This window comes from Paralichthys olivaceus, chromosome 5 (assembly GCF_024713975.1).
Source record: "Paralichthys olivaceus isolate ysfri-2021 chromosome 5, ASM2471397v2, whole genome shotgun sequence".
Taxonomy (NCBI): domain Eukaryota; kingdom Metazoa; phylum Chordata; class Actinopteri; order Pleuronectiformes; family Paralichthyidae; genus Paralichthys; species Paralichthys olivaceus.
Window position 1 is genome coordinate 856,125 of NC_091097.1, and position 25,038 is coordinate 881,162.

General features: G+C 45.3%; 2 protein-coding genes across 3 annotated transcripts; one reads left to right on the forward strand and one right to left on the reverse strand.

Moving 5' to 3' along the window:
* Nucleotides 1–1,015: 1,015 nt before the first annotated feature.
* Nucleotides 1,016–18,051, reverse strand: LOC109647374 (xylosyltransferase 1-like). 2 transcript variants are annotated; one of them, XM_069525591.1, is made up of 11 exons: nucleotides 17,638–18,051; nucleotides 12,505–13,039; nucleotides 10,581–10,753; nucleotides 10,288–10,490; nucleotides 8,775–8,855; nucleotides 8,278–8,494; nucleotides 7,909–8,085; nucleotides 6,481–6,749; nucleotides 5,026–5,221; nucleotides 4,593–4,929; nucleotides 1,016–3,765 (listed from the first exon to the last, which is right to left on the reverse strand). In XM_069525591.1, the coding sequence occupies exons 1-11, from the start codon at nucleotides 18,034–18,036 to the stop codon at nucleotides 3,443–3,445; spliced, it is 2,910 nt and encodes a 969-aa protein (XP_069381692.1). In that variant the 5' UTR covers nucleotides 18,037–18,051; the 3' UTR covers nucleotides 1,016–3,442. The 2 variants fall into 2 exon arrangements, with proteins under 2 accessions (XP_069381692.1, XP_069381691.1); XM_069525590.1 differs by having other exon boundaries at nucleotides 17,611–18,051.
* Nucleotides 18,052–22,831: 4,780 nt separating this feature from the next.
* On the forward strand, nucleotides 22,832–24,440 carry LOC138407844 (golgin subfamily A member 6-like protein 22). Its single transcript, XM_069525592.1, has 2 exons — nucleotides 22,832–23,873; nucleotides 23,955–24,440. The coding sequence occupies exons 1-2, from the start codon at nucleotides 22,977–22,979 to the stop codon at nucleotides 24,204–24,206; spliced, it is 1,149 nt and encodes a 382-aa protein (XP_069381693.1). The 5' UTR covers nucleotides 22,832–22,976; the 3' UTR covers nucleotides 24,207–24,440.
* Nucleotides 24,441–25,038: the final 598 nt, after the last annotated feature.

The window sequence follows — 25,038 nt, forward strand, 5'->3', positions numbered from 1 at the left end:
GTCGTGGGAACACGGACGTCAGAGGACGGAGACAGAAGGTTGCTGGTTCAAATCCTTGATCATAAGGTAAGAGCAGAGAAATAACTGAGTCAGCGAGCAGAAGAAGTTCTGAAGCTTTTAACTGGTGAGTCGACCGTGTTGGTTCTGAAGGAAACGTGATAATGAAGCAGCAGTTTGAATGATATCAAATCTAACAGATAATAAAAAACTCCGACAGCAGAGAACAATCCACTGTGACACCCTGGATATCAGAGACGATATCAAAGTGATTTCTCCTGAGATGATGAGTAATTCTGTCAACTAGTTTCGGTCCGAAGAAAATAAAGAGACATGGAGGAGGTTTGTGAGCTATGCTGCAGCCAGACACCAGGGGGCGGTCCAGATGTTTTGGCTTCATTTTGGGAGCCGTCATGTCGTCCATCTTTGTTTCTGTCCGTGGTTCTCCGCAGTGGGAGGTCCAGTGTTCAGCTCAGCAGAATAATATCAGTGTGTTCCATAGTTTATATCATCGATGTGCTGAGTTCTGCTCGGTGTCACAAGCTGGAGGACAACGATTGACTCTGTCCAGCTGTTATTGATCGACTGTATCGATGATTCCATCACCGCCGGCTGTCGCTGCTCGTCACAGCTCATGAAGCCACGTGTGTGTGTGTGTGTGTGTGTGTGTGTGTGTGTGTGTTTCTGATGCAGCTCTGTGACGCAGATTTCAGGCTTTTCATTCGCTCAGAGTCAGTTTTATTCTTTTCATTGAATCTGACGTCACTAAGAAGAATGAAGAATTTTATCGAACGTATCGTTTGATCAGGAGACTTTCAGCTGGAATCGTCTCTGTTGAACTTTCTTCTACAAATCTAAAGTTTATTATTCTGCTTCCTTTAATAGAAATTCCAGTAAAATGACCTTTATTCAAAGATGTGACCTGTTTCTATTAGGTTTCATATCCACATTATCAGTTTCATCGAGAGTCTGATTCAACACAGGAGAGTCTGTGACTGCGACATAAACAGACACGACGAAGGAGATTCTGTTTTTTATTTCCAAAGTTGTACTTTTAAAAACCACTACAGTCATTGATAAGCCATTCACAACAATTCCTTTCTTTTGGTTTTGGACATTTGAGACAGTTTTGAAGTTTTCAGTGAGGATTTCCTAAAACAGAACAGCTAAGGCACAACACGACCCCCAGAGAGAGAACGATGAAGACGAGCGAGGAAATGAAACCTTAAACAAAGAAAAGTAAACTGAATCGTATGAAAAGAACAAACTCTTCATCAACATTTTCGCTCCATCTTTAAAATAAACGTGACTCCACCTCGCTCGTCATTAACTTCAAACTGTTCATCATCTGTTGGAAACTTCACAAGATACTGATTTACATCGATTCACTCGTCATGACAAATACATACTGGACATAAAATGGCTCTTAATTAAAAAATCAACGCTGTTTATCTTGAGCAGGAACTGAACCCCAAGTTCTTTATGTAAGTTTCCTAAACGTATTTCTTCCTGGATGTTGGACATCAGTCGGATTTTAAACCTGATCACTGGATCAAACGTAGAGAAACTGTAACGACCCGAACATCTGGGAACATCTGCTCCATCATGTCTCATAATGAATCATATGGAGCAGTGACGTTCTGCTCGTTCCCTAACGACGAGTGAAACTTGTTCAAATTTGATAAGTTTTAAAATCATTTTAATTCCTTTTGACACTATTAGATTTCATTAAATGATATAATCTGTGTTGGGTTAAGTTCATGCGTTAGCTTAGCTTAGCATAAAGACTGGAAACAGAAACCTTTGGCACTTCCGACGTATTAAAACTAAAATCTAGTTTTTCTTTGAGTGCAGTGACTCCTCTGTCAATCAACCGCTCTTTATGCTAAGCTAACCCGCTGCTAGCTGTATAGACGTGAGTGTTATAAATCTAAACATTAAAAAAAAGAATTATTTTAAATGTAAAACGTTGCTGTGACGGGAGTTCGTTCAAATGGTTTGTTGAGCTAAAATTCCAAACATCATATTTCACAAATTAAAAAAGTCGTGAATCTGATTCAACGATTTGAATCAGCGGCTGAAAAGAGGCGAAGAAAGATCGACGTCTCGGAGCAGCGTGAAAATCTAAAGGTGCCTCCTCCCAGCGGCTCAGCTCCTCCCCTCAGCTCCTCCCCTCAGCTCCTCCCCCTGTCCTGGTTGAATCCTGAATATTACTGACGGTTTGTGTAACAACAGTAAAGTGCACATTTGAAACTGATTCCATTTCACTTGGGGGAAGAAAGTAAATTACAACACAAACATGTATCTTCACGAGCATTTGTTATATAAACGCTGAATTCAATTATTATAAGACCTTTAAAATCCAGTCAGAGTAAAAAACAAGTAGTTTAATAACTGCAGCTGAACTTTATCACGATGTGATGAACTCGTGGTTTGAAAGGAGACGAGAACTAATCCTGCTCCAAAACTCAGATATTCATCACTTCGAAAAAAACTACGTAGTTTTTATATAAACTTGAGAATAAATTACTCACAGCAGGAGTTTGTTTCGACACAGTCAGTTTCTACAGAGGAGAGCAAATTAAAAAGAAAGAGACGGGACACACACACACACACACACACACACACACACACACACACACACACACACACACACACACACACACACACACACACACGCACACACACACACAGTGGATGGAGGATGTTCTCATTAGGTTGTTGGCAGCGTTGGTTTAATCAAGTACAACTTTCAATTTAAAACTCTGAGGTACTTCTATGATAATTTAGGTGTAAAATCATCCCAGTGAACGTGTTCTGTGTGTTTTGTTGTAAAAGTTTTTTTAGAGTCATCGTCTCTGAAGCTCGAGTCACAAGATTTCTGGAATAACGGTTATTATAATTCAGGACAAGACTATAATCTGCATCTGATGGTAAAGTTCAATATCCTCACCCATCAACACATATTCTATAATAACTGTTAATATAATACAATAAAGTCTTTTGAATTAAATTGAATTAATTAAACAGAAGTTAAATTATACATTGTAGTAAAGAAAGTTTCCATGACGACTGGGAACCTTTAATAACAGCGACGGCAGTGATTCCAGTCTCACACAAAATTAACAAGTCCACGTAAACACGAGCGACCAGCTTTCAGCTCATTTACATGGAATAGAGGTAAACGACTCTTCTGACACACGCAGACGCACACACACGCAGACGCACACACACACACACACACACACACACACACACACACATGCTCTGAGAGCAGTGCACTGAATGAGGACTGAGGAGAACTCTCTCCCTCTGAACTTCCATCCTTCCGTCTCCTCCATCATTCACTGACTTTAAATAAATAAATATGACGCAGTAAAAGAGCGTCAGCCTTCCTTCATTTGTTCCTCTCCTCCACTCACGTGTCCCTCAGTCTGTCCGTCTGCTACCTGATGCGTCCGTCCTCTCTGGGCGCGCTCACTTCAGACTTGGGGTCGGGGCTGTCGGAGCTCCAGGCGGTGAGGCCGCACCGCTGCATGACGGGACAGGCGCTGGGGCCCGTCGAGCAGATGTCCGAGGCCGACCAGTGGCCTTCCAGCAACCGGTCCAGCCACTGACGCAGCGGCGCCCCCGTCAGACTGGCGTTGGCCTCGGCCTCCTCCACGGCGCCCAGGCTCACGGGCAGCCGCAGCACGGGGTTGAGGCCGTGGAAGCTCTGCTCCATGTAGGAGTTCCTGGGCGGGCCGCCGTGCAGCCGCTGAGCGTCGTCTGGAACACGAGAGGGAGGAGAAACTCACGTCACATTCAAATCCTCAAAATGTTGATGAATCTCTATATCAGATAACACACACACACACACACACACACACACACACACACACACACAGTAGTCAGATTACATCACATGCCACCTTCACTTTATAAAACCAACCCATAAAAATCTCACCGTCTATTCTTACTCTGGGATTTAGAGTCCTGACGTTACACACACACACAAACACACACACACACACACACACACACACACACACACACACACACACACACACACACACACACACACACACACACAGACACACACACACACACACACACACAGACACACACAGACACACACACACACACACACAGGCCTGGAGGTCAAACAAATCAAACAGTAACTCAGAGGAAGCTAATTTGAACAGAGGTGACCCTGCGTGTGTGACTGGATACCAACACAGTGTGTGTGTGTGTGTGTGTGTGTGTGTGTGTGTGTGTGTGTGTGTGTGAAAACTAAAGTAACGTAAGTGGATTTTTTTTTTAGTCTCGGTTAAATCTTCAGAACATTTTACGTTGACGCTGAGAGTTTGATGCATCGACACCTAAAACACAATAATTAAGAAGTGTGGAAATACACAATGCACAGAAACTGTCTCAGGCCATCGACACACTCAGCTGTCAGGTTCAATCAGATCTGACCTGCTCATCACTCCATCATGTTTCCAGTCTGATTTATACGTCTGCATTTATTTGTAGTTTCTCTTTATCAGATGAATGTGAGTGGGGTGTAAACACTCAGGAGGATCTTCTCAGGGTCACAGTTGAACTCTGCTCACCGTGTCCTGTGGGCTGTTGTTTGTGAAACTCCAGCGGAGCCACGATGAAGCTGGTCTGGCCGAGCGGGCTCCAGTGGTGCAGCACCCTCAGCGTCCACACGCCGGGCCTCAGCGGGGCCGTGAGCGGCGGCCGGTAGTGGGTGACTTCAGCAGAGGCGTCCACCAGGATGTCGTAGGTGGCGGCGATGACGTTGGTGGGGTCGATCCACACCACGGTGGCCGTCAGGTTGCTCTGGCTGCGGCTCCAGCGCTGCACGGCCACCGGCTCGTCCTTGGGGCCCAGCAGACACCCCCAGTTCCTGAAGAGACGCTCCTTCGGATCCCAGTCGCTTCCCACCTGAGGAACGAGAGGCGTTTAGAGACGGAGCGGATAGAGTGCAGGTCAGTGTGCGTGTGTGTGCGTGCGTGTGTGTGTGTGTGTGTGTGTGTGGACCTGGACATGCTGCAGTCTGTTGTTGGGGTGGGGGGGGCTGGCTGGGGTGAAGTGGTCCCTGGGTGTGACCCAGGTCTCCATCGTCTCCAGCTGGGTGGAGGCTCGGTTAGTGGCCACATGGCGCACGAGGTAGCCCTGGAACTGGTCTGACAGGAAGTAGAGGTGGACGGACACTGGGTGGCTCACAGCTGTGAACCTGTAACACACCGAACATCATAATATATCATCAAGTTCTAAAGAAACGTTCTACCTGGTTTATCTGCACGGAGGATTTTATTCTCCATACTTTTCCTCAGATGAAACAGAATCTTCTTTCTGTTTGTTTTTATATTTAACTCTGAAGGATCGACTGGACGGACCTTCATGTTGGATAAAAACATGTAGACCATGTTTTCAAACTGATTCCACGTCAGTGTGGACGTGGTTTTCGATGTTGCTTCACTAAAATCACAGAAACAGACTATTCCTGTTTTAACTCCCCTGACCCCCCCCCCCCCCCCCCCCCCCCCCCACACACACACACTTCTCTTAATGCTGCCCCCACCCATTCTAGCCACCAGAACTCCAACAAGTACCTCCTTGTACCTACTGTGGGTCTCCACCCCACACTCACACACACACACACACACACACACACACACACACACACACTCTGCTGGAAAAACCCAGCCTGTGTGGAAACTGAAGCTTGATTGTGCCTCAGGACAAGCTCACGTTATCTTCATATTTAATTTGGACGAGCAAACACACACACACACAAACTGGTGAGTTTAGTGGAAAGACACATTTCATATTCTAACCCTGCTCGTTTCCCTCCGACACAGATTCTGTAGTTCCGTCTTGAATTTACTCAGCAGCGTCACAACTTTTCCCAAAGCCGCCCAAACTTTAGAAATGTTTGAGTGAATCGTCTGAGATGTGAAGACAAAGCTCAAACGTGCGTCTTCTGTGTCGCAACGTCCAAAATGAGTCACGGAACTCAGATCGGGTCAAAATGTGACTCATGTCGACGTGTGTCCGACTAAACAGGAGACGAGGACACGGACCAGAGTGTGAGGGTGAAATGTAAGAAGCCCGTCACTTCTGGAGTTTGGTCCAAAAGGAAAAAGAAACTTCTGCTTCTTGTTCACGTCGTCATCGTCCCTTCATGGACCCACACGAGTGGAATAACCTCCTGATGTCACAGAGAGCAGAGCAGAGGCTGGACCTCGTGTTGTGATAGTGACGGTGTGAGTATGCGTTACCATGGTTACCAAACATCAACAACAACGCGCTGCTTTAGTTGATTATTAGAATAAAAACACGATGTGCGCTGATCCTGGCATCAACTCTAGAAACTGTGGAGACAAAACCAGCTCCTGGAACATTTCACTGATGTCGGTGAAGAACCGTCTGGACCAAAACATCGAGAACGTCTGCATTTTCAAACGCCGTTAAGAAAAACCCCGGTGGTACCTGCAGCTGTTGTCGCTGGGATGTCCCTGCAGCGAGCTGGCAGCACGTGATAATCCCATACGAGCGAACGCGTGATAGTGGCTGAGCGCAGAGTCTGACAGGCTGGCCGGCCCGTCCGTCTCCCGCTCGTAGATGTTCTCCCAGTAGGCCTGGAGGCCCGGCGTGCCCGAGGAGAGTGCTCCGAACAGGAACGAGTCCAACTGGCTGATGATCTCCTGACTGACACTGGCTTCAAACTTCCTGGCGAAGAACGTGGGTCTGGACACTTGCTGTGGTGGACAAAGACAGACGGGGACATGGATGAGTACAGTTAGAGCTGCAGTCGTAGTAATGTGAGGGAGGAAATGTAAAGTTAAAGTTCATTTATTCAGCTGTCGTGACTTGATCCTCTTTTCTTCTCACGTCACCACAAACTTCTGGATCAAACCTCTGACCAGGCGAGTTCTTCATGCATGTGTGTTCCTGACCCTTCAGTCAGGACTCCAGTTTTCTCTCGAGCTGCCGAAACCCGACATTATGATAATGACAACCTTCCAACCCTCGGCAGCAGCTCGCTGCACAGCTCTAAAAATACTGAGGGTACAGCTGCTTCCAGGATCAGCTCTGCTTATAGAAACCACCAGGAGCTCCACCTCAGACGCTGTCGTTAACGCAGAGCCGAGGCCGTCTGATGTCGGGAGACGCAGCACCGCTAATTTGTGAAATAAGCTATTCTGGTCCTGAGAAGAGGAGCTGGACGCTACAGACGGACTGAGCGTCCAGGGTCACGGACCTGATGGACGAGATCATTGAAGCTGCGCTCGGCGTATCACACTGCATGAAGACCTTTGTTAGAGCTGAGGCGTTAATCTACAGGTGATCTGTCGATGCACACGCTCGACCAATCAGGAGTCAGTCCCAGCTGTCAATCATGACGTCTCAGCTTAAATCAAATAATTAAAACCAAACTGTTCAGGAACATTCGAACATCAGTGAGATAAGAACGACCTGAACGACAGAAACATCTTTGACGATCATTTATTTAACGTCCACTTTTTTAGTTTGGTCCGTGCCCCATCTGCTAACATGGAGGATGTTTATGACCTATACTGCAGCCAGCCACCAGGGGGCGATCCAGATGCGATCATGTGCAATATTTATGTAATATTCAGTCAGCTGTCACTGATGCTAGATATTTATTTTGTCTTAGTTCTGATTATTCCTATTTAATTATTTTCTATTATATTCTGTATTTTTACTACTTTCTTTAGCTACCACACAGTTTTTTTTACACGTTACCAGCGACAGTTAAACATCTAGAATCTGTGGATGCAGTTGTCCGGTGTTTTTCTCCCATTGACGACTTTTCCCATCTTGTCTACGAACATTCTGTCCAGAGCTCAAAGTGAAACAACTTTTAATGGTTCTTAAATTTACGTCGGCGCTCACCTGGAATCGCGGCAGGTCCGAGGGCTTGAAGTCGTTGGGGGAGCAGCCGCACCAGTCCACGATGTGCTTGTACTGACACTTACAGCCCAGCTTCCGGTTCCAGTTCGTGAGCCTCAGGTTGTTATCCACCATGGTGCCACAGAGGGCGCTGTTCTCCAGCACGGTGTGAAAAAATGACTGCAGGTTGAGACGAGGACAGAACGAGACATTTCAATTCCAGGAGCTAATCTACAAACAAACACAGAGACGAAGTTTGAACACAGCTACTGAAAAAGCCTTGATACTCACGCTCCCCACTAGGGGGCGCTATCAGGGCCTGACTGTACATATGTGGAGTGTGAGGGGTTACAGTGCATGTGTGTGTGTTACCTCGGCCGGCAGCAGCGTGTAGGCGTAGAAACGCTTCATGCTTCCAACCAGCTCGTCTCTGGAGTTGACCACGTAATCCACAAAGGGCCGACTGAGCAGGAACCAATCGGAGCCTCCGTCCACCGCTATGCCCTCTGGGATCTTGCGGTCGCCGAGACGCCACATGTGGGTGTCGCACTCGTAGAAGAGTCGGTCCAGACCCTGTTTCCGGATGAAACTGAGATGACAAAGGGTTTTCAGTGTTGAAGAGTTCGGACACAAATCAAACGTTTTCATCAACACGACTTCGTTCACACAGTCGAGTCTGATTCTACGTCAGCTCGGTGGAGACGCCGAGGAGCACGAGATTTAATACACGACTTTTACAAACACAACTTTAAAAGAAGGGAAGTCAAAGAAAAGAGAAATCACATTTTCAATGAACGTCGCACAAGAAGAAACAAGAAAAGAGAGAGAGCGTGTGATAGAGAGACACAGGAGAACAATCACTCTCTCACCGTGCGTTGTCTCGCCCGTGAGATTTGATGAAGTTCATGTTGCGATACTTTGACAGGAAGGACACCAGCTGCTCATTGGTCCTGAGGAGAGACAGCAGCTGTCAATCATCACATCACACTGATCGATAACAAAGAAACAACAGTTCCCACCACGAGCAAGAAAACAGGAAGTGTTCCTCGAGATTCTCTTCTTCCTGAGTCTCGTCCGTCACAGAATCTGTTCCGTGGTTTAATTCTGCTGAGGAACGAGGAACATGACGTCACCGCCGGAGGTGATAAAATGGAGGAAACGTACGTTTCCTGTTGATTTGGTTCTTTTTGTTTTTGCAGTTGTTTCCATTAACGAACACGTGTCTGCTCGGGATGAGATTAAATATTTGAACGATGCATCTGTTCTTCTTTTAAACAGCGCAAACAATCTTCCATTAAGGGAACTGGACCGGCTCCATGTTTGGAGCGGCAGTTTATTTAGATTCTTCCTCCAAATAAAAGCTGCTCAGCTCGAGTGTGTGTGTGTGTGTGTGTTGTTTGTGTGTTTGTCGTGTGTGTGTGTGTGTGTGTTGTTTGTGTGTTTGTCGTGTGTGTGTGTGTGTGTGTGTGTTGTTTGTGTGTTTGTCGTGTGTGTGTGTGGCCTCAGCCTGGTGTCGTCCTGATGAGCCGACAGAACCGCAGACAGACACATCGCTCACATTATGTTTGATCACAGTTGTTAGGACGAACCGTGGGCGTGCATGTGTGTGTTTGATGACATGTGTGTGTTTGAGGACATGTGTGTGTGTTTGAAGACATGTGTGTGTGTTTGAAGACATGTGTGTGTGTTTGAAGACATGTGTGTGTTTGAGGGCATGTGTGTGTGTGTTTGAGGACATGTTTGTGTTGGTGAGTTACCAACAAACACAGATCTGAAGCGTGATGTGCTCTGAGGAGCAACAAGACAGATTCACGGAGAGAGAAACCTTAAAGAACAAGTGATCGCATCAACCAATCAGAGACGAGGATTCACTGAGTGTCACATTCTGATGTAGATACACGAAGAGAAAGAAAACACACTGCTTCAGATCAAAACCTAAATAAAGTTCTGTTTGACATTCACAGAACAACACACTCACTCACACACACACTCACACACTCACACTCACACACACACTCACACACTCACACACACACACACACACACAGATCCATCGACTCACACTGCATGTGGCCTCATGACGTCAGCTGTCGATGCTGTAGCTGTATTATGGATTTTGGCTGGAAGCGTGTTCAGTCACTCTCATGTTAGGACAGTGTGTGTTTCATGTCTTTCTATGAGGACGATGAAGACATTGCTTTGTCCTCATCAGATTTAATTCGCTCCAAAAGAAAAAGAAGTCGTTTTTTCAGATTCTTGTTTTAAATCAGACGCCTGAACAGTTTCTCTTGTTTAGTTAAATTCAAACACTGAATTCATTGTTTGAGCTGAAATTCAACATTTAGTTTCGGTTCCATTAAACCAGCGTCAGTCGTGACTCACCTGATCGGGTAATCAGCACCGCTCAGGTTGATGAAGAAGTCCCAGGACCAGTCGGTCATTTTGAGGAGGTCCTCCATGCTGCGCAGGTACATGGTCAACAGGCTGGCTCCGCCCCAGATGGTGGACATCCGCCACGGGGTGATGCGGACATTCGGATACCGTGCGGCCAGAGAGAGGACCTCTCTGTGGAGGTAGTCGGACCTCTGAGAAGAGGAGGAACGTTGAGGTCACTCATCAATGTTTCATACATAAAAGCAGCTCCGTCTCTTTGTGGATGAGGGTCAGAGTTTTACCTGGTCCACGTGGATGTAGTAGTAGTGCGAGGTGTGGTAGATGGCTTTGAAGAGACGCTGGAACTGACGCGAGGCTCGGCCGTGGACGACCAGGACGAAGGCGATCCGCACGCGCTCGAGCTGCGCAGCGTCCGCGGGGTTGTTGTCCCACTGCACGTTCACGTTAGCCTTCCCTGCACAGACAGGAACCAGCTCAGTGGTTAACTGAACGCTCGCGGCCTCTGATGGGAGGATCTGCTGCTTTTATTTATTTTATACAAACGAAAAGTTGATCAGAAAAGACAAACCATTCAATTGGCTGATTGAAATGATGAAGTGCAGCTTCACCTCTTTCTGACTTTTATTAGTTTTGGATTCAGACAAACGTTATTTTTAAAGTAAAGTCAACCGGGTCATTCGAGTGTTTCACTCGTCCTCCTTCACTTCGGTCGTTGGTGGAAATGTTCTGTCTGTGGCAGCCGGAGCTAAATCTGCCTCCTGTGTATTCAGGGTCTATGACGGCCTGATGCGTCTCCGTCATCACACTCACTTTAAAGATGGCACGGGTTGAGGCCTGCTCGGCCTAATTAGTGACCTTCCCTGGCTGTGGGGCATGCTGGGATTGGAGTTTGAGGAGGAATGACTGTAATCATGGAGGCAGACGTGGATCTGCTCTTATGGCGGCATTAGCACAGAGAAACCAAACTTTTCCAACAACCCATCTTGTTCTCTGTCAGTGCACGTCAGTCAAACTCCGACATCAGACCGAAGCAAATCAAGTTACTGCTGCAGCTTCGGTGCGGATGGAAGGACGGGCGTGCCATCAAAGAAACCTGTAATCATATAAATGAAACCTCAAACAGCCCAGGGTGGTTCCAAGAGAGCGACTACAAATCGTTAGTCAGCCGTTCCAAAAATACGACGACAAACTGCTTGTTTGATTAGGGTGTAATTACCCTGGATGAGCAGCCTCCCCGTGTCCATTCATGCTTTGTGTCCCTGGGAATAGAAGTGGAAACCAAGGGGACGCGTCCTCATGGCCGCGGCACGTGCCGAGTTAAAAATGTTCCTCAACGAGTAAATTTAGAAGAAAGAAAGTTTCTTCTCGTTCCTTCACTCTCACTGTCAGCCTTTCATTTGTTCACCCAATCACTACGTTGAGGTGAAAACATCATTCAGCCCTAAAATCAAAGCTCAATACGTTGAAACCACGACTCAGACGCTCAAACTCTGGATCCACGCCAAACACGAGGCTCCAGAGCGCCACCACACACAGACTTTTAACTTTACAAGCTCTCTCTGAAAACTTTCTACTCAGATTCTTTACTTGTCTCATCTCATCTCATTTTAATGGTCGAGTTTTCTCGTGTTCCCGACATGTTCTGTATGTGAGAACACAAGTGTCTGAGTCCGTCGCTCTGGATTTCTAACACGTGACGGACGTGAAACTGGAAGAACACAAATATGTCAGGATGAAGAAGAAGAGCCGAAGACGAAGAAGACGAAGACGTCAACCTGGAAAGACGAGGAGATTCCAGATCTTTTAGCGATGAGGGCCGACGCCACACGTGTCAGCAAACAGCGTTTAGTTTGTCTTTGCACGAATCTTCAGTTATAAATAATAAAAACCTCGAGACATTTTCTTTAACTTTAACTCTAACTTCCTACCATCAAGTCTGAACATCTGCTCTCACGTTTTCATGAGTAAAACCCTGGTCTCTGATTGGTGCGTGGAAGTGGATGATGTCACAGCACATGATCTACAAAATCTGAACGATTTTACTTGACATGAAAAACATCGTTATCTTGAGACTCATGTCGACAAAAATCTGAATGATTTCGTTTTCACAACTCGTTCTCTTGGTTTGAACCTCGTCTCAGAGTTCATCGTGAACTTCTTGTTATTCGAGGTGAATCTTTTAAAGCCTCGCTCGGCTGCTCTCACCTTCCAGGGGGCAGTAGCGAGGCACTCTCTCGGGCATCAGCGCTCGCTCCTTGTGTTTGCAGTAAACCTCCACGATCTGCTGACGACAGCCGCGGCTCTTGGCTCGGGACAGAGCGGAGATGGCTTCCTTCCCGCTGACCTCACACTGCGGCTGCTCCTTCCTCGGCTCCAGGTTCGTCTGGATCATCGTCTTCGCCCGGAGGAGCGCCGGATCCTGATCGGACCCCCGGACCGGTGCCGGGAGCGTCTGCGTCTGGGGGTGGGGTTTATGGACGTGGGTGTGGTTGCGACCGGGCCCGATCCCTCTGCGTTGGATCGGAGGCAACTTGAGGACGTCGTTGGCAGATTTTCCCAGCATGCTCTGCACTTTGTCCAGCTTATGTTTGCCGTTTCCGACCAGCGCTCGCTGGCGCTGCGAGCGTGCAGCGAGGTTGCTGTTGCTGTCGATGGAGTCGAAGTCTTTGGGGACGGAGTTCTCATTGTTGTTGCTGTCCAGGTGGAGTTTGTCTTTAGGACGGTGGGAGCGGTGGACGTCCTGCACGGAGGAGAAGACGAACAAATTAGAAATCATGACAGAAAAACGTAAAAGACAGAAACTCGCTACAAGAAAAACTAAAACGTTTTCACGGCTCCCTGAGGATGAACCCTCACAACTTCAGCGAGGCTCTGACTTGACCTGTAGCGCCACCACCAGGTTAAAATCTGTAGTTTTTTTTAAATGTCTCGATAAATAAGATCGACGAACAATTTGGTGCAAACGTTCACGTCTCCATTAGGTCGAGCTGGAACGTTTCATCTAGCGCCATCATCAGGTTTAAATTTGAATGCGTCTCATCCACAGACTTGAACTTGTGTTTGCTGACAATTAGCAAACGTTTAGAGGCCGACACGTTAAAGTCCGTCAGCTGTGGCCTTGACCTCACAGTCAGCTGTTTGTGTGTGTGTGTGTGTGTGTGTGTGTGTGTGTGTGTTTCAGTAGAAAAGGAAAGTCACATGACCTCAATGGGTATTTTAATCCCACATATCTCTCTGCCTTTTCCAGGGATAAAGAGTGTGTCTATTAGTGTGTGTGTGTGTGTGTGTGTGTGTGTGTGTGAGACAAACACACACTATCCGAGTTCCTTTGGGAAGGCAGTAATATCAGCTGCTGCCACCTGCTCCTCAGACAACCTTTCATTATCTCATCTATAATATCAGCTCAGAGGAATGTGTGTGTGTGGGTGTGTGTGTGTGTGTGTGTGTGTGTGTGTGTGTGTGTGTGAATATATTCAGCTCTCCTGTTGTTAAACTGCAGAGGAAACCAGGACTTTAATCAGCAGACCTTCACTAGTGTAACAGTGAAGAACAGTGGACTTATCATGTCTTTATCATTATTATTTTGGTTGTATTGTATATATTCATATTAACCCGGCTCATGTTCACTTGAGCTAATTGGTCTTTTAATCGACGGTTACTTCAGTTTCCAGTTTATCTGGCTGCAGCTTCTCACACGTGAATATTTGCACGTTGGATAAAACGCGTTTGAAGACGTCAGAATGTGTTTAGACATTTGAGAGAATAATCCACAGACTATGATTATTTAAATCAATTATTTAAAAAATGACCTCACGTCGTTATGATCAGTCGTGACAGAAAAAAACCTGTTAAAACCTTTATTTACGTTCGTTTCTCTCCTGAAAAAGCGTCGGACTCGTGCGACCACAGAATCTCAGGCTGTGAGAGCGTCCTGCTGCTGCCGGCCTGGCTCTCACTTAGAAAAATACAAACTGCACTTTCTCTCCCCTTCACAAAACTGAAAAAAAGAAACGACCTGTGCGTTTTTTTCCCAGAAGTCTGTGCATTCCACAGAGAGCGACCACAACACCTACAAAGACATCATTCTTTACACACACACACACACACACACACACTGAGCCACTGCTCTTAGCCGCTCTCCTCCTCAGCGGGTTCTTATTGAAGTTGTCGTCGCTGCCTTCAGACGTCCTGCTGCTCCGCCATAAAGACGACAGAGAAGAGACAAGAGACTCTGTACGCTCGGGCGCCCGGGGCGAGAGACATTGGGGAGGAGGTGAGAGAGCGTGACGGGAATAGAGGAAGAGAAGAAACCAGTTGCTTTGACATCTGTTGATTTCATGTTGTGTTCTCGCTGATGAGGACAAATCTGAAAAGGTTCCAGGTTTAGATTGTTTCCTTCGGGTTTGACCGACTCTCCACAAACGTCTCGCTCGCCATCTCGTGCTGGTGACGTCGTTTGGAGTCAGAGTCTGTGCGGAGCTGTGGTATCGAGGCCCCGCCCACACATGCCCTCACATGTCCCATCTGCTAACATGGAGGATATAGTCCCTGTTCCACGGGTCACAAAACACCGACATCAAACTTTAGTCTTCACCTCTGGGTCAGAGCTTGGTCGAGACGCTGTGATGTACACAATACTTATAAACCTATATACTTATATATACTTATAAACTTATATATACTTATATATACTTATAAATTTATAAACAGCCATGAATGTTTGTGTATTTATCTATAAACCCAGAAAGGTAAACTCTTCTACTGGTGATAGGAAATTAGCCGATGACCTTTTTTAATGGGTTAAAAAAATGCGTATGTTCGTTTCTCGGTTCTGAAAATAGACAGAAGGAAAAACAAGAGCCAGATGGAAAGAGAGAAAAGCTAAGTGGACGATAACGAGGGGACGGGACAGTGAAACCCGGCGGCAGCAGCTCCGGCGTCCGCGGGACGACCCAGGATTACAGCTGGGATTAAAACTATCTCTGCCAGATTTAGTGAGAATTATGGAAAAGGAAAAACATGAAGCAGCTTCCTGGTCTAATATCAGTTTGTTGTGCTAAGTCAGTAATAGAGAGAGGAACATCCCAGCGTGATGCTCGAACAGAGGGGGCTGCTGCCATGACGACAGGCTCACACATTAGAAATGACATCATGTTACTAAAGCTGCTTTCAGATCTGCACTAAACCCCGAACATGTTCCTGACGTGTTCCTGACGTGTTCCTGACGTGTTCCTGACATGTTCCTGATGTGTTCCTGACGTGAGCCTTCAGTAAAACATCTGGAACCTTCACAGTGAGCGAGTGGACGTGTTGACGTTTTCAGTTTCAGGCTGTGTGAGCGACGTGCACGGATAAAATATTTGTTGTGTAACAGAAGATAAAAGTTCTTCAAAAGTCATTTTTACAGTGAATCTCAAAAAGCTTAAGAAACATTTAACAACCAGCAGCTGCATCACACACACACACACACACACACACACACACACACACACACACACACACACACACAGTATTTAGGGATTATTGAACAATCTAAACTAGATTACAAAGTAAAAATCCCATCAATGAAAACTGATTCAAACCGATCGTCTAATCTGGTCTGACCTGGCTGTTAGGATGTGTGTGTGTGTGTGTGTCTGTTGTTTTGTGTCTTCCTATGTTTGACCCAACACAACCATAGAAAGACACAAGTGCTTGTAGTTGTACTGTCTCTTTGTGGCCGTTTTAAAAAATCCCCTTGTCTCCGCTTGTTGTCTCTTTGTTACCCTGTTGTGTCCTTTACATCATTTTGTGTTTTATAGTAGTTTTTCCATTTGGTGCGTGCTCGTGGTGTTTTTGTGTCTTTGTGTATCTCCTGGCTGTCTTGTGTGTCTGTATTGTGCTTTGTATCCGTCATGAATACACACTCTGGCCCAAACCAGCGTAGAAACCTCCTCCTCCTCCTGAATTCAACCTTGTTTGCAGAGTTTTGACGCAGCTGAGACCAAACGTTGTCACAGCTTCACACACACCGACCCCGGTCTTTAACCAGACGCACATCAGCTGGAGTGTCACACTGATCACACACACACACACAATGATCACACACTGTGGTTCCCTGCTCAGCCGAGTCTTCACGTCTCTAATTAGTCATTTAGCTTTCACACCGAGCTGCTTCTCTCGTCCGTCTCTCACACTCCGTCTGTCTTCACATCCAAAACTCCCGTCCTATAAAAAGTGCTGGCATGTATCTCCAAGGTTTTAAAAGCCAGTAACTGTCAGGACACACACACACACACACACAAACACACACACACACTCACACACACACACACACACACACACACAGAAGATCACAGGGCATCCGGTTAACTATAATGAAAGGCTGTAAAAATGGATCCCTGCAATACAACCCACGTCTCTCTCTCTCTCTCTCTCTCTCTCTCACAGCATGTACAGTGTGTTCACGTCCTAACAACACACTGGAACACCTGGATGTTTCCAGGCAAAGCAACACACACATATAATGTAATTTTCTAAACATGACAAAACAAACCTTGTGCAGATTCACTGTTCACACACACACACACACACACACACACACACACACACACACACACACACACACACTGATCACACACACTCACACACGATGCAGATGATGCAAAGTGGAATAAAGCTGGAAATCTAAAGGACGTGAGACCTGAAAGTTAGAATCAGCTTTGATTTGCATATGAACTATTTGTCGCTCATGCTTTAAATGGTCGCTGTCATTTTGTCAGACCAGTTAAATTCATCAAGTTAATGTCTCAGTCAGTGTCTCAGTGAATTAGGATTTTAATTAAACTCTTAATGACAGACTCTCAGTTAAATGTCCATCACTTAAACTCTGGTTCTGTTCATGTTTACCTGAAGGTGAACATGTGAGCTGGATGTTCAGGTTCAGATTCAAGTGATTCACATTAATATGTAGAAGATAAGCAGCGAAGATGAGGTTCTAACAGCCGGTAGACAAATGTCTCACAAAACTCCCTTAACAAATCACACAATTCAAAACGTGTTTAGTTTGTGATACACGGGCATAAGATGGAAAACACGACTCAAGATATTTTCGGAAAATGTCCACCCTCAGTCTTACATTCGGCGCCGATATGATCGATTAATTGGCATTTCATTTGGCAAACATCAATCTTTTGTGTTCACGCTGTTTGTTTTGTTCACATCAGTTCATCAGCGGGCGAAGCCTTAAATCAACAGATTTTACAACGAGGTTCGGTGCGTGAAGCTGCCGAACAACCGAGCGGCTGCAGCATCTTCACGTGTTCAACTCACAACAAAACCTCCGGGACTCGAACGTACCGCCTGCAGCTGGTGCCGAGCGGCCGCCTTCCCGAGCAGCGGCGGCGGCGGGTCGCCCCTCTTCTGCAGCCCCCTCCTCGGCTGCTCCCCGGCGGCGCGCTCCTCTCTCCTCTCCCGGCTCCTGGCGCCTCCGTCCAGGCTGCTGAAGTTCCACACGACCAGAGTCTGGAGCAGCAGCGCGGCCACAGCCGCCAGCAGCAGCCCGGAGCGGAGCCGGGCCGGCCTGCGGGAGCACGGGTTCATCTCTCTCCTCCCTCCGGACCATCTGAGGAGCAGCGAGGAGGAAGATCCAGGAGGAGCAGGAGAGGGGGGGAGGAGGAGAGGAGGAGGGGAGCTGGCAAAGGCTCCGAATGAGGAGAGAGTCTGCAGCAGCACAGAGGAGGAGGAGGACGCCCCCATGTGGCGGTTAGAGAGTCTACGGTTTACAAAGAGGGGGGCCCAGGGCCGGAGCCACCGTCTCCACGGCCCTGGGCCCCAGGCCCCAGGCTACATACTACTCCAAACATTCATGTCCACCACAGAGCTTCAGCCACACTTCATACTAATACTGCGTTCCAGTAAACCAAGTAAATATAAGATGATTCATCTTTAAGTATTAGATAATTATTAACTCATGATTCATGGAGCCGGGTTGAGATTCAATAAGTTTGCACGTCTTCTCTCTCGAGTAGGTTCCATGATTTCCAGACGTCTCGGTTGTAGCGTCTCTAAGTCTCCAGCGTCTTGTGGACGAATCTGTTGCAGAGCTGATGTGATATAAACATAACACTACTAATAACACTAAGACTAATACACCCAGGAATAACAATTATGAAAATCAATTTTGAAACTTAATAAAAGAATTCAGCTTTAAAACAAACTGAATCTTAAACGTGATGCAGCTCATAACAAAAGAGATTTGCTCAGTACGAGTAAGTGTCCGTCCACAGTTTGATCCACGGGAAGAAAGTCGAGAAGAAACAGGAAGAAGAGAATAAAGTTGGAGCAGCTGCAGCTCGTGATCGTGCAAATGATTTAAACACAAACAGTTCGGTGGATTTCTTGAACTGAAGCGTTGCAGCTGAACATTCACATTACGTGTCGGTATAAACCTTCATATGACCTGAGGATATGATTCCTGCTCCATTCATCATGTGTCTGCAGTCATGCAGGAGACACACATACATGTAACATGCTCCATCACTGCTCCTCCACTAATACACTGTCCACCAGATTAGTCTGATCTCATGCATATTGCAGAGAAAAGCCACTGATCTAATTGTGCAAACGTCTAAAAATAGAGATGACTTCTTCCCCTTTCTCCCTCTCTCTCTCTCTCTCTCTCTCTTTTGCTTGAGTTGCTTTAATGCAGATGTTTTGGATCTGGATCTTCGTCCCTCAACATTTCTCTCCCTCCTCTTCAGTGTGGATCACGCGTGTGAAGTTTATGATCACTAACATGTTATATTCTGTTCTAAGCGTGAAGCATCATGATTTACGGAGGTTCATGTGTTGGAGCATTTCTCGACTCTTCTAGACGACGTGAGAATAAAAAAGTTTGACAAAATAAAAACTTCTCTACAGAGTTTCAGAACTGAACAGATACTCAGGACACTTGGTTTTCATCAAACAGCTTCTCCAGTTTATTTTGCAGCTTTTGATAATTGTAAGAATTCTTTTTATCCAAATATATAAAAATACATTTGAAAGTTTAAAATAAAGTGGTAACAGCTCGCAGAGCTCAGATCATCACATGATCACACATCCAGACGAAGTGACTTCTTTACTGTCATCGTCACTGTCATCGTCACTGTCATCGTCATCTGCGTCTGCTGAAACTGGTTTGATGATACCGATGATGCTGATTCGCTCCGGATCCCAGATGCAATTCTCCTCCAAACCGCTCTTCACCATCCCACAGTCGGGGGGCACCCAGGCGGTGTCGAACCCTTTGCTGTGCCAGATCTTCCGAAGCGGGTGCTTCTGGTGATTGATGGCGATCACTTTTCCCACCCGTGCCAGGACCTTAATGACGACCCTGTCATACTCAGGGTGGTTAATGGGATAACGGCTGGCTTTCTCCAGGTCTCTGCTGAGGTAGACCCCAGGGCCGAGCATCCCACCCGAGGACTTTTGAAAACCTGTGGCCTGGATGCTTGTGCAGAAGTTCCTGGTGGTCCCGTGGTACATGACGTAGGTTCGCTCACTAACCGGCTGAGAGGGTCCGAGCCGCCAGGCCCCGTGGGGAGGATCGAAGTCGTCTTCAGCCCAACGGAAACGGCTCATGTTGGTGTCAGTCGTTCTGCAGAGATTGATTGTTAATTCATAATTAATTATCATAATAATATAATTATTATAAAAAAATTATCTGACGACATATTACATTTAAAATTCAGTTTGAATTATTTTACTTTGAATGTCTGGTCCTGTCACCAAACACAGTGATGACAGTGGACAAGTCTGTGGTGACTCCCCCCCCCCAAAAAAATAAGTTCAACATACAAAACTAAAATCATTCGTTTTGCTGTCCCTCAAATTCAGTTTGTTTTTTCAACCAGCAGGTGTCGCCAAATCCATCAGGGCGTTTTCATGACGGCCACTTTAAGTTTAGGACAATAAATAAAGTTGGTCGACGTGACTCCACTTTCTCAAAATAGAAACAGCTCCAGTGTCCCTCATACCGAAACAGGCATGTGATACTGAAGCAGAGGAATTAAACTCTAACTGCTGCTGAGGTTTCCACAGCGTTGTACTAAGATCACTTAGAAAAGAGTTTTCCAGCCCTGTCTTCATTAAAAAGTTGTTTCCCGTGATTGAAAATGATAAACGCTCCTCATGAAACTGCTCCATGGTTTTAACAGAGTTCAGATTGTTGCTGGTTTAAACCTGAACCCTCGAGTCTGTTTTTTCCACTGAAGGTTTCAGAACAAACTTTCCATCAGACGAACACGGACCAGGATATTTAAAGTAAAATCAGATTTGTAGGAGAAACAAAGTGAGCGTTCACGTACCTGTGTGTCCTACAGGGAAGAGTGTGTGAGTGCGTTTGAGAACAGACTGAGGGGGGATCGCTTATAAAGCCTCATCCCGCTTTCACTTTCATTTACAGTCAGACAGGAAATGTTTATTTAGCTGAACCATGTACTCGACTTATCCCACAGGATCAGCGCTGACACGCAGCTCAACCAAGTCTTTTTAAGGAACGATTGAAAATCCTACTACTGTGAACAAAACTGTTCAGTTCCTTCTCCTCAACACACACACACACACACACACGTGTTTCAAACATGTGTGTGTGTGTGTGTGTGTGTGTCTGACATTAAAACCACAACTGTGACTCATGACTCAACTATTTTTCTCTTAACTGTGATTTCACTTTCACTCTGACAGGTTTCGTTGTGAACTTTTTCCTGCTCTTCATGTTATTTCTCAACCCTCAGCTGAGCTGAGAGAGGATTGAAATAGAAAGCAGCTCGTTCTTAGGGTCAAATACTTTCACTGGATAAAACACACGATATCCGATTAAACAACATCAATCACGAAATGAACCAAGATAAATACAGACTCAAATGTAAAGTAAGAATTTGAACCGTCACAGACTCACGAACATAAAAACCTCGTGAACCAGATCACAACAAACAACGACGCTCGACTGTCCCATGAGCCTTTGCACTCATACTGTCCAATGAGAGCGAGCGGATCCCTGATCACTTCAACATCTTTGGTTTGAGAAAGATTAAAGTTTAACTTTTGATCAGTTTTATTCATGTGATCCAGGAAAAATTATTCTGAAGCAAACCAGGGGATTTTATTTTGAAAGTGACACTTCTAAAAACAAGTGATGTCTTCAATTTCACATTTAAAGACGCAGAAACGGTTAAACTCAAAGTCCATTGAACAGTTGATCACACTCAGTTTCACTGTTGGCATGAAAACCTCTTTCCGTCTGATATCTTCGCTGCACATTTGGACAGAGAGATAAACGTCTGTGGTCGTTACGCATCAGTGGCGAGTTTTCTCCAGTCGAACAGCAAATTACAAATTACTAATGAAATGGAATTAGATCAAGATGCTGTGGAACAGATAATGAACGGGTGCAGTGAAATGATAAATGAGAAACTAAATAATAAACCAAACTAACTAACTAATGATGAAGATGCTCTCATTTGAGAAATCGAAGAAGTAAAAGTCGTGCGAACACAGAAGATCTCCAAATAACTTGAGGGAATTTGGCACAAAGTGAATACTTGAGCTTGGATTTCATCTTATTGGCCCAAGGTCAAAGGTCGAGGTCACAGTTTATGTTTTTCTTCAACATGATATTTTAAGATCAGGTTGGATTTTGGTGCCTTGGGGTCAAAGGTCAGGTCAAAATGACCTGATGACCTGAAGGTTACTGTGACATACAGATTATGCCTTTTTTCTACTGAAGCCAATTAAATTTTCCTCTGACGTCCTCAGGTTTACTGGTATGAATATTTCATATAGAATGTTTATATATTTAAACATCTGCAGAACACGAATTAAAAAATATGGTGTGTTAGAGTTAGAAATTAAAAACTGAGACTGGAATAACTTTGTTTAATGATGTTTATATTTGAACTCGTTCCAGTGGAGGATCTGGAGAGGAACGACGGCAGCCCCGAGAGGCCCTACATGATGCCCGAGAGCCTCCGCAAAGTCCTGAATAAGAAGACGCAGCCGGCTGAGTAGAGCATGCCCATCAACAGTGTGAGGATCAAACTGACTGTGGTGATTCAGTGGGAGCAGCAGGTTGGTCAAGAAGACTCAGTCCCCAGGACGCCTGCAGGGGACAATCACATGTGTCCTCAATAGTTCCTTTTGTTTTTATGCCAAATGTGCTTTAGTCCACCTGGATCTAAAAACGGGTTCACATTCCCACGTCTTGTGGTTTTTTAATATTTTGAAGCTTCTTCTTTTTTTTTGGAGCAAAGTTAACATCCCAAAAACATTTTTAGTGTTTTGTAAAGTGTATAAAAATCAAATATACGGCTTGGTATGAGCATGGTTTTATTTTTAATATTTGCTTGGGATTGAACTGCCGATCTTTTGATTGACAGACAACCGCTCTACCCCTCAGCCACACCCGGCCCTCTTTATATCAAAGGCATGGCAATTTAAGGGAGATCAGAGGCAAAGTCGCAGCAAAAGGATCAAACGTATATGACCATTTCAAGATTAAAGCCAATTGGTGCCTCAAAGCACCATTTCTTCAGTACTTAGTCACACTGTACTTGACCTTTGGTTCATTCAGACATAAGTGAAATATAACTTACTGCAATCTACAACAGAGATCTTCATCAACTTTCTTCAGCGAGGGATTTTCATTTCACAGCACCATGACCAGGAGACACAACCGACCAAATAGGAAACAGTTTAGATTGTTTGCCCATCAGGAAGTAAATTCTGATGAACCAGTAGCTCCAGCTAATGACGTGATCACCGACAAGCAGGAAGCTGATGGCCCAGAACAGTTTCTGTTGACCACGGAGGAGCAGTCCACTACTGATGACCTGATCGCCACTGAGAGGAAAGGAAAGAAGGAAAGAAAGAAGAACAATCAGGTGAAGGCTGAACGCATTGATGGCCCTGAACAGTTTCTTTTGACCATGGAGGAGCAGTCCACTTCTGAATATGAGAATGAGACCATCTCAAGAAATGGGATGGAGGTCTCTAACCTTGAGATCAGTGTCCAACTCACTGAGGAGCAGTGTGGACCCATCAACCAGCAGAAAGCAGACAAGTTGATGGATCAGCTCCAACTGAGGAACACAGAGATCTTGAGCCCAAAGGATAAGCAGGGGGAGGAGGATCTGTCCGAGGGGCTCACACAGGCCACAGATGAGCTGCAGGAGAAAGAGGAAGAAAACCTTTCTCAACTTGATGACGTCAAGAAACAGGATCTCAATGAGAACAAGGAACAACTCGACCAGCAAAAGAAAGAGTTGGATGAGAAGAGGAGACACATTGATGAGGAAAAGAAGGAATTCAATGAGACCAAGAAACAACTCGACGAGCAAAAGGAAGAGTTGGATGAGAAGAGGAGACAAATTGACGAGGAAAAGAAGGCATTCAATGAGACCAAGCAACAACTGGACCAGCAAAAGGAAGAGTTGGATGAGAAGAGGAGACAAATTGACGAGGAGAAGAAGGCATTCAATGAGATTAAGCAACAACTGGACCAGCAAAAGGAAGAGTTGGATGAGAAGAGGAGACAAATTGACGAGGAGAAGAAGGCATTCAATGAGACCAAGAAACAACTGGACCAGCAAAAGAAAGAGTTGGATGAGAAGAGACAAATTGACGAGGAGAAGAAGGAACTCAATGAGAACAAGGAACAACTCAACGAGCAAAAGATAGAGTCGGATGAGAAGAGGAAACAAATGGAGGCAGAGGATCTGACTGAGACCAAAAAACAACTTGTCCAGCAAAAGAAAGAGCAGGATGGAAAGAGGGAACAAATGGAGGACAAGGAGAAAAAGAAGAAGAAGAAGAAGAGTTTTGTCAGTTGGTTTAGAAAGAAAGTCGTTCCTATTGTTTTGTTTTTGTGGGACACTATCATAAACTAAAACCAAACATCAGTAACTCCCTACACCTCTCCACCTTAACACCTCCCTTCTGTCTTTCACTCTCTCACTTTTTCCTTCACCCACCCCAACCTTTCTCTATGCCCCCACTCTTACTCCTCATACCTGTCCTGGCTCTTTTTCCCTCTAAATATTAGGTTACATTGAAAGGAGTGTACGTTCATTCAAATGGAATTTGTATGATTGTAATTCTTAATAAATGAATTTCCTTTAAAAGTTGGTCTCGTTCACATTTATCAATATCACTATGACTATGGTTTTCTGTGTCTGGGGTTTTTTGGAATGATCCGCCCTTAAACTTTACGTCATGCAGGTAAAGCCCTGCTGAAGAGAAGTACAACAGGGATGCTCTCATTTGAGAAATCGAAGAAGTAAAAGTCGTGCGAACACAGAAGATCTCCAAATAACTTGAGGGAATTTGGCAAAAAGTGAATACTTGAGCTTGGATTTCATCTTATTGGCCGAAGGTCAAAGGTCGAGGTCACAGTTTATGTTTTTCTTCAACATGATATTTCAAGATCAGGTTGGATTTTGGTGCCTTGGGGTCAAAGGTCAGGTCAAAATGACCTGATGTTGCTGTGTATCAGTCGTCAAAGGTAAAGGTTACTGTGACATACAGATTATGCCTTTTTTCTACTGAAGCCAATTAAATTTTCCTCTGACGTCCTCAGGTTTACTGGTATGAATATTTCATATAGAATGTTTATATATTTAAACATCTGCAGAACACGAATTTAAAAATATAGTGTGTTAGAGTTAGAAATTAAAAACTGAGACTGGAATAACTTTGTTTAATGATGTTTATATTTGAACT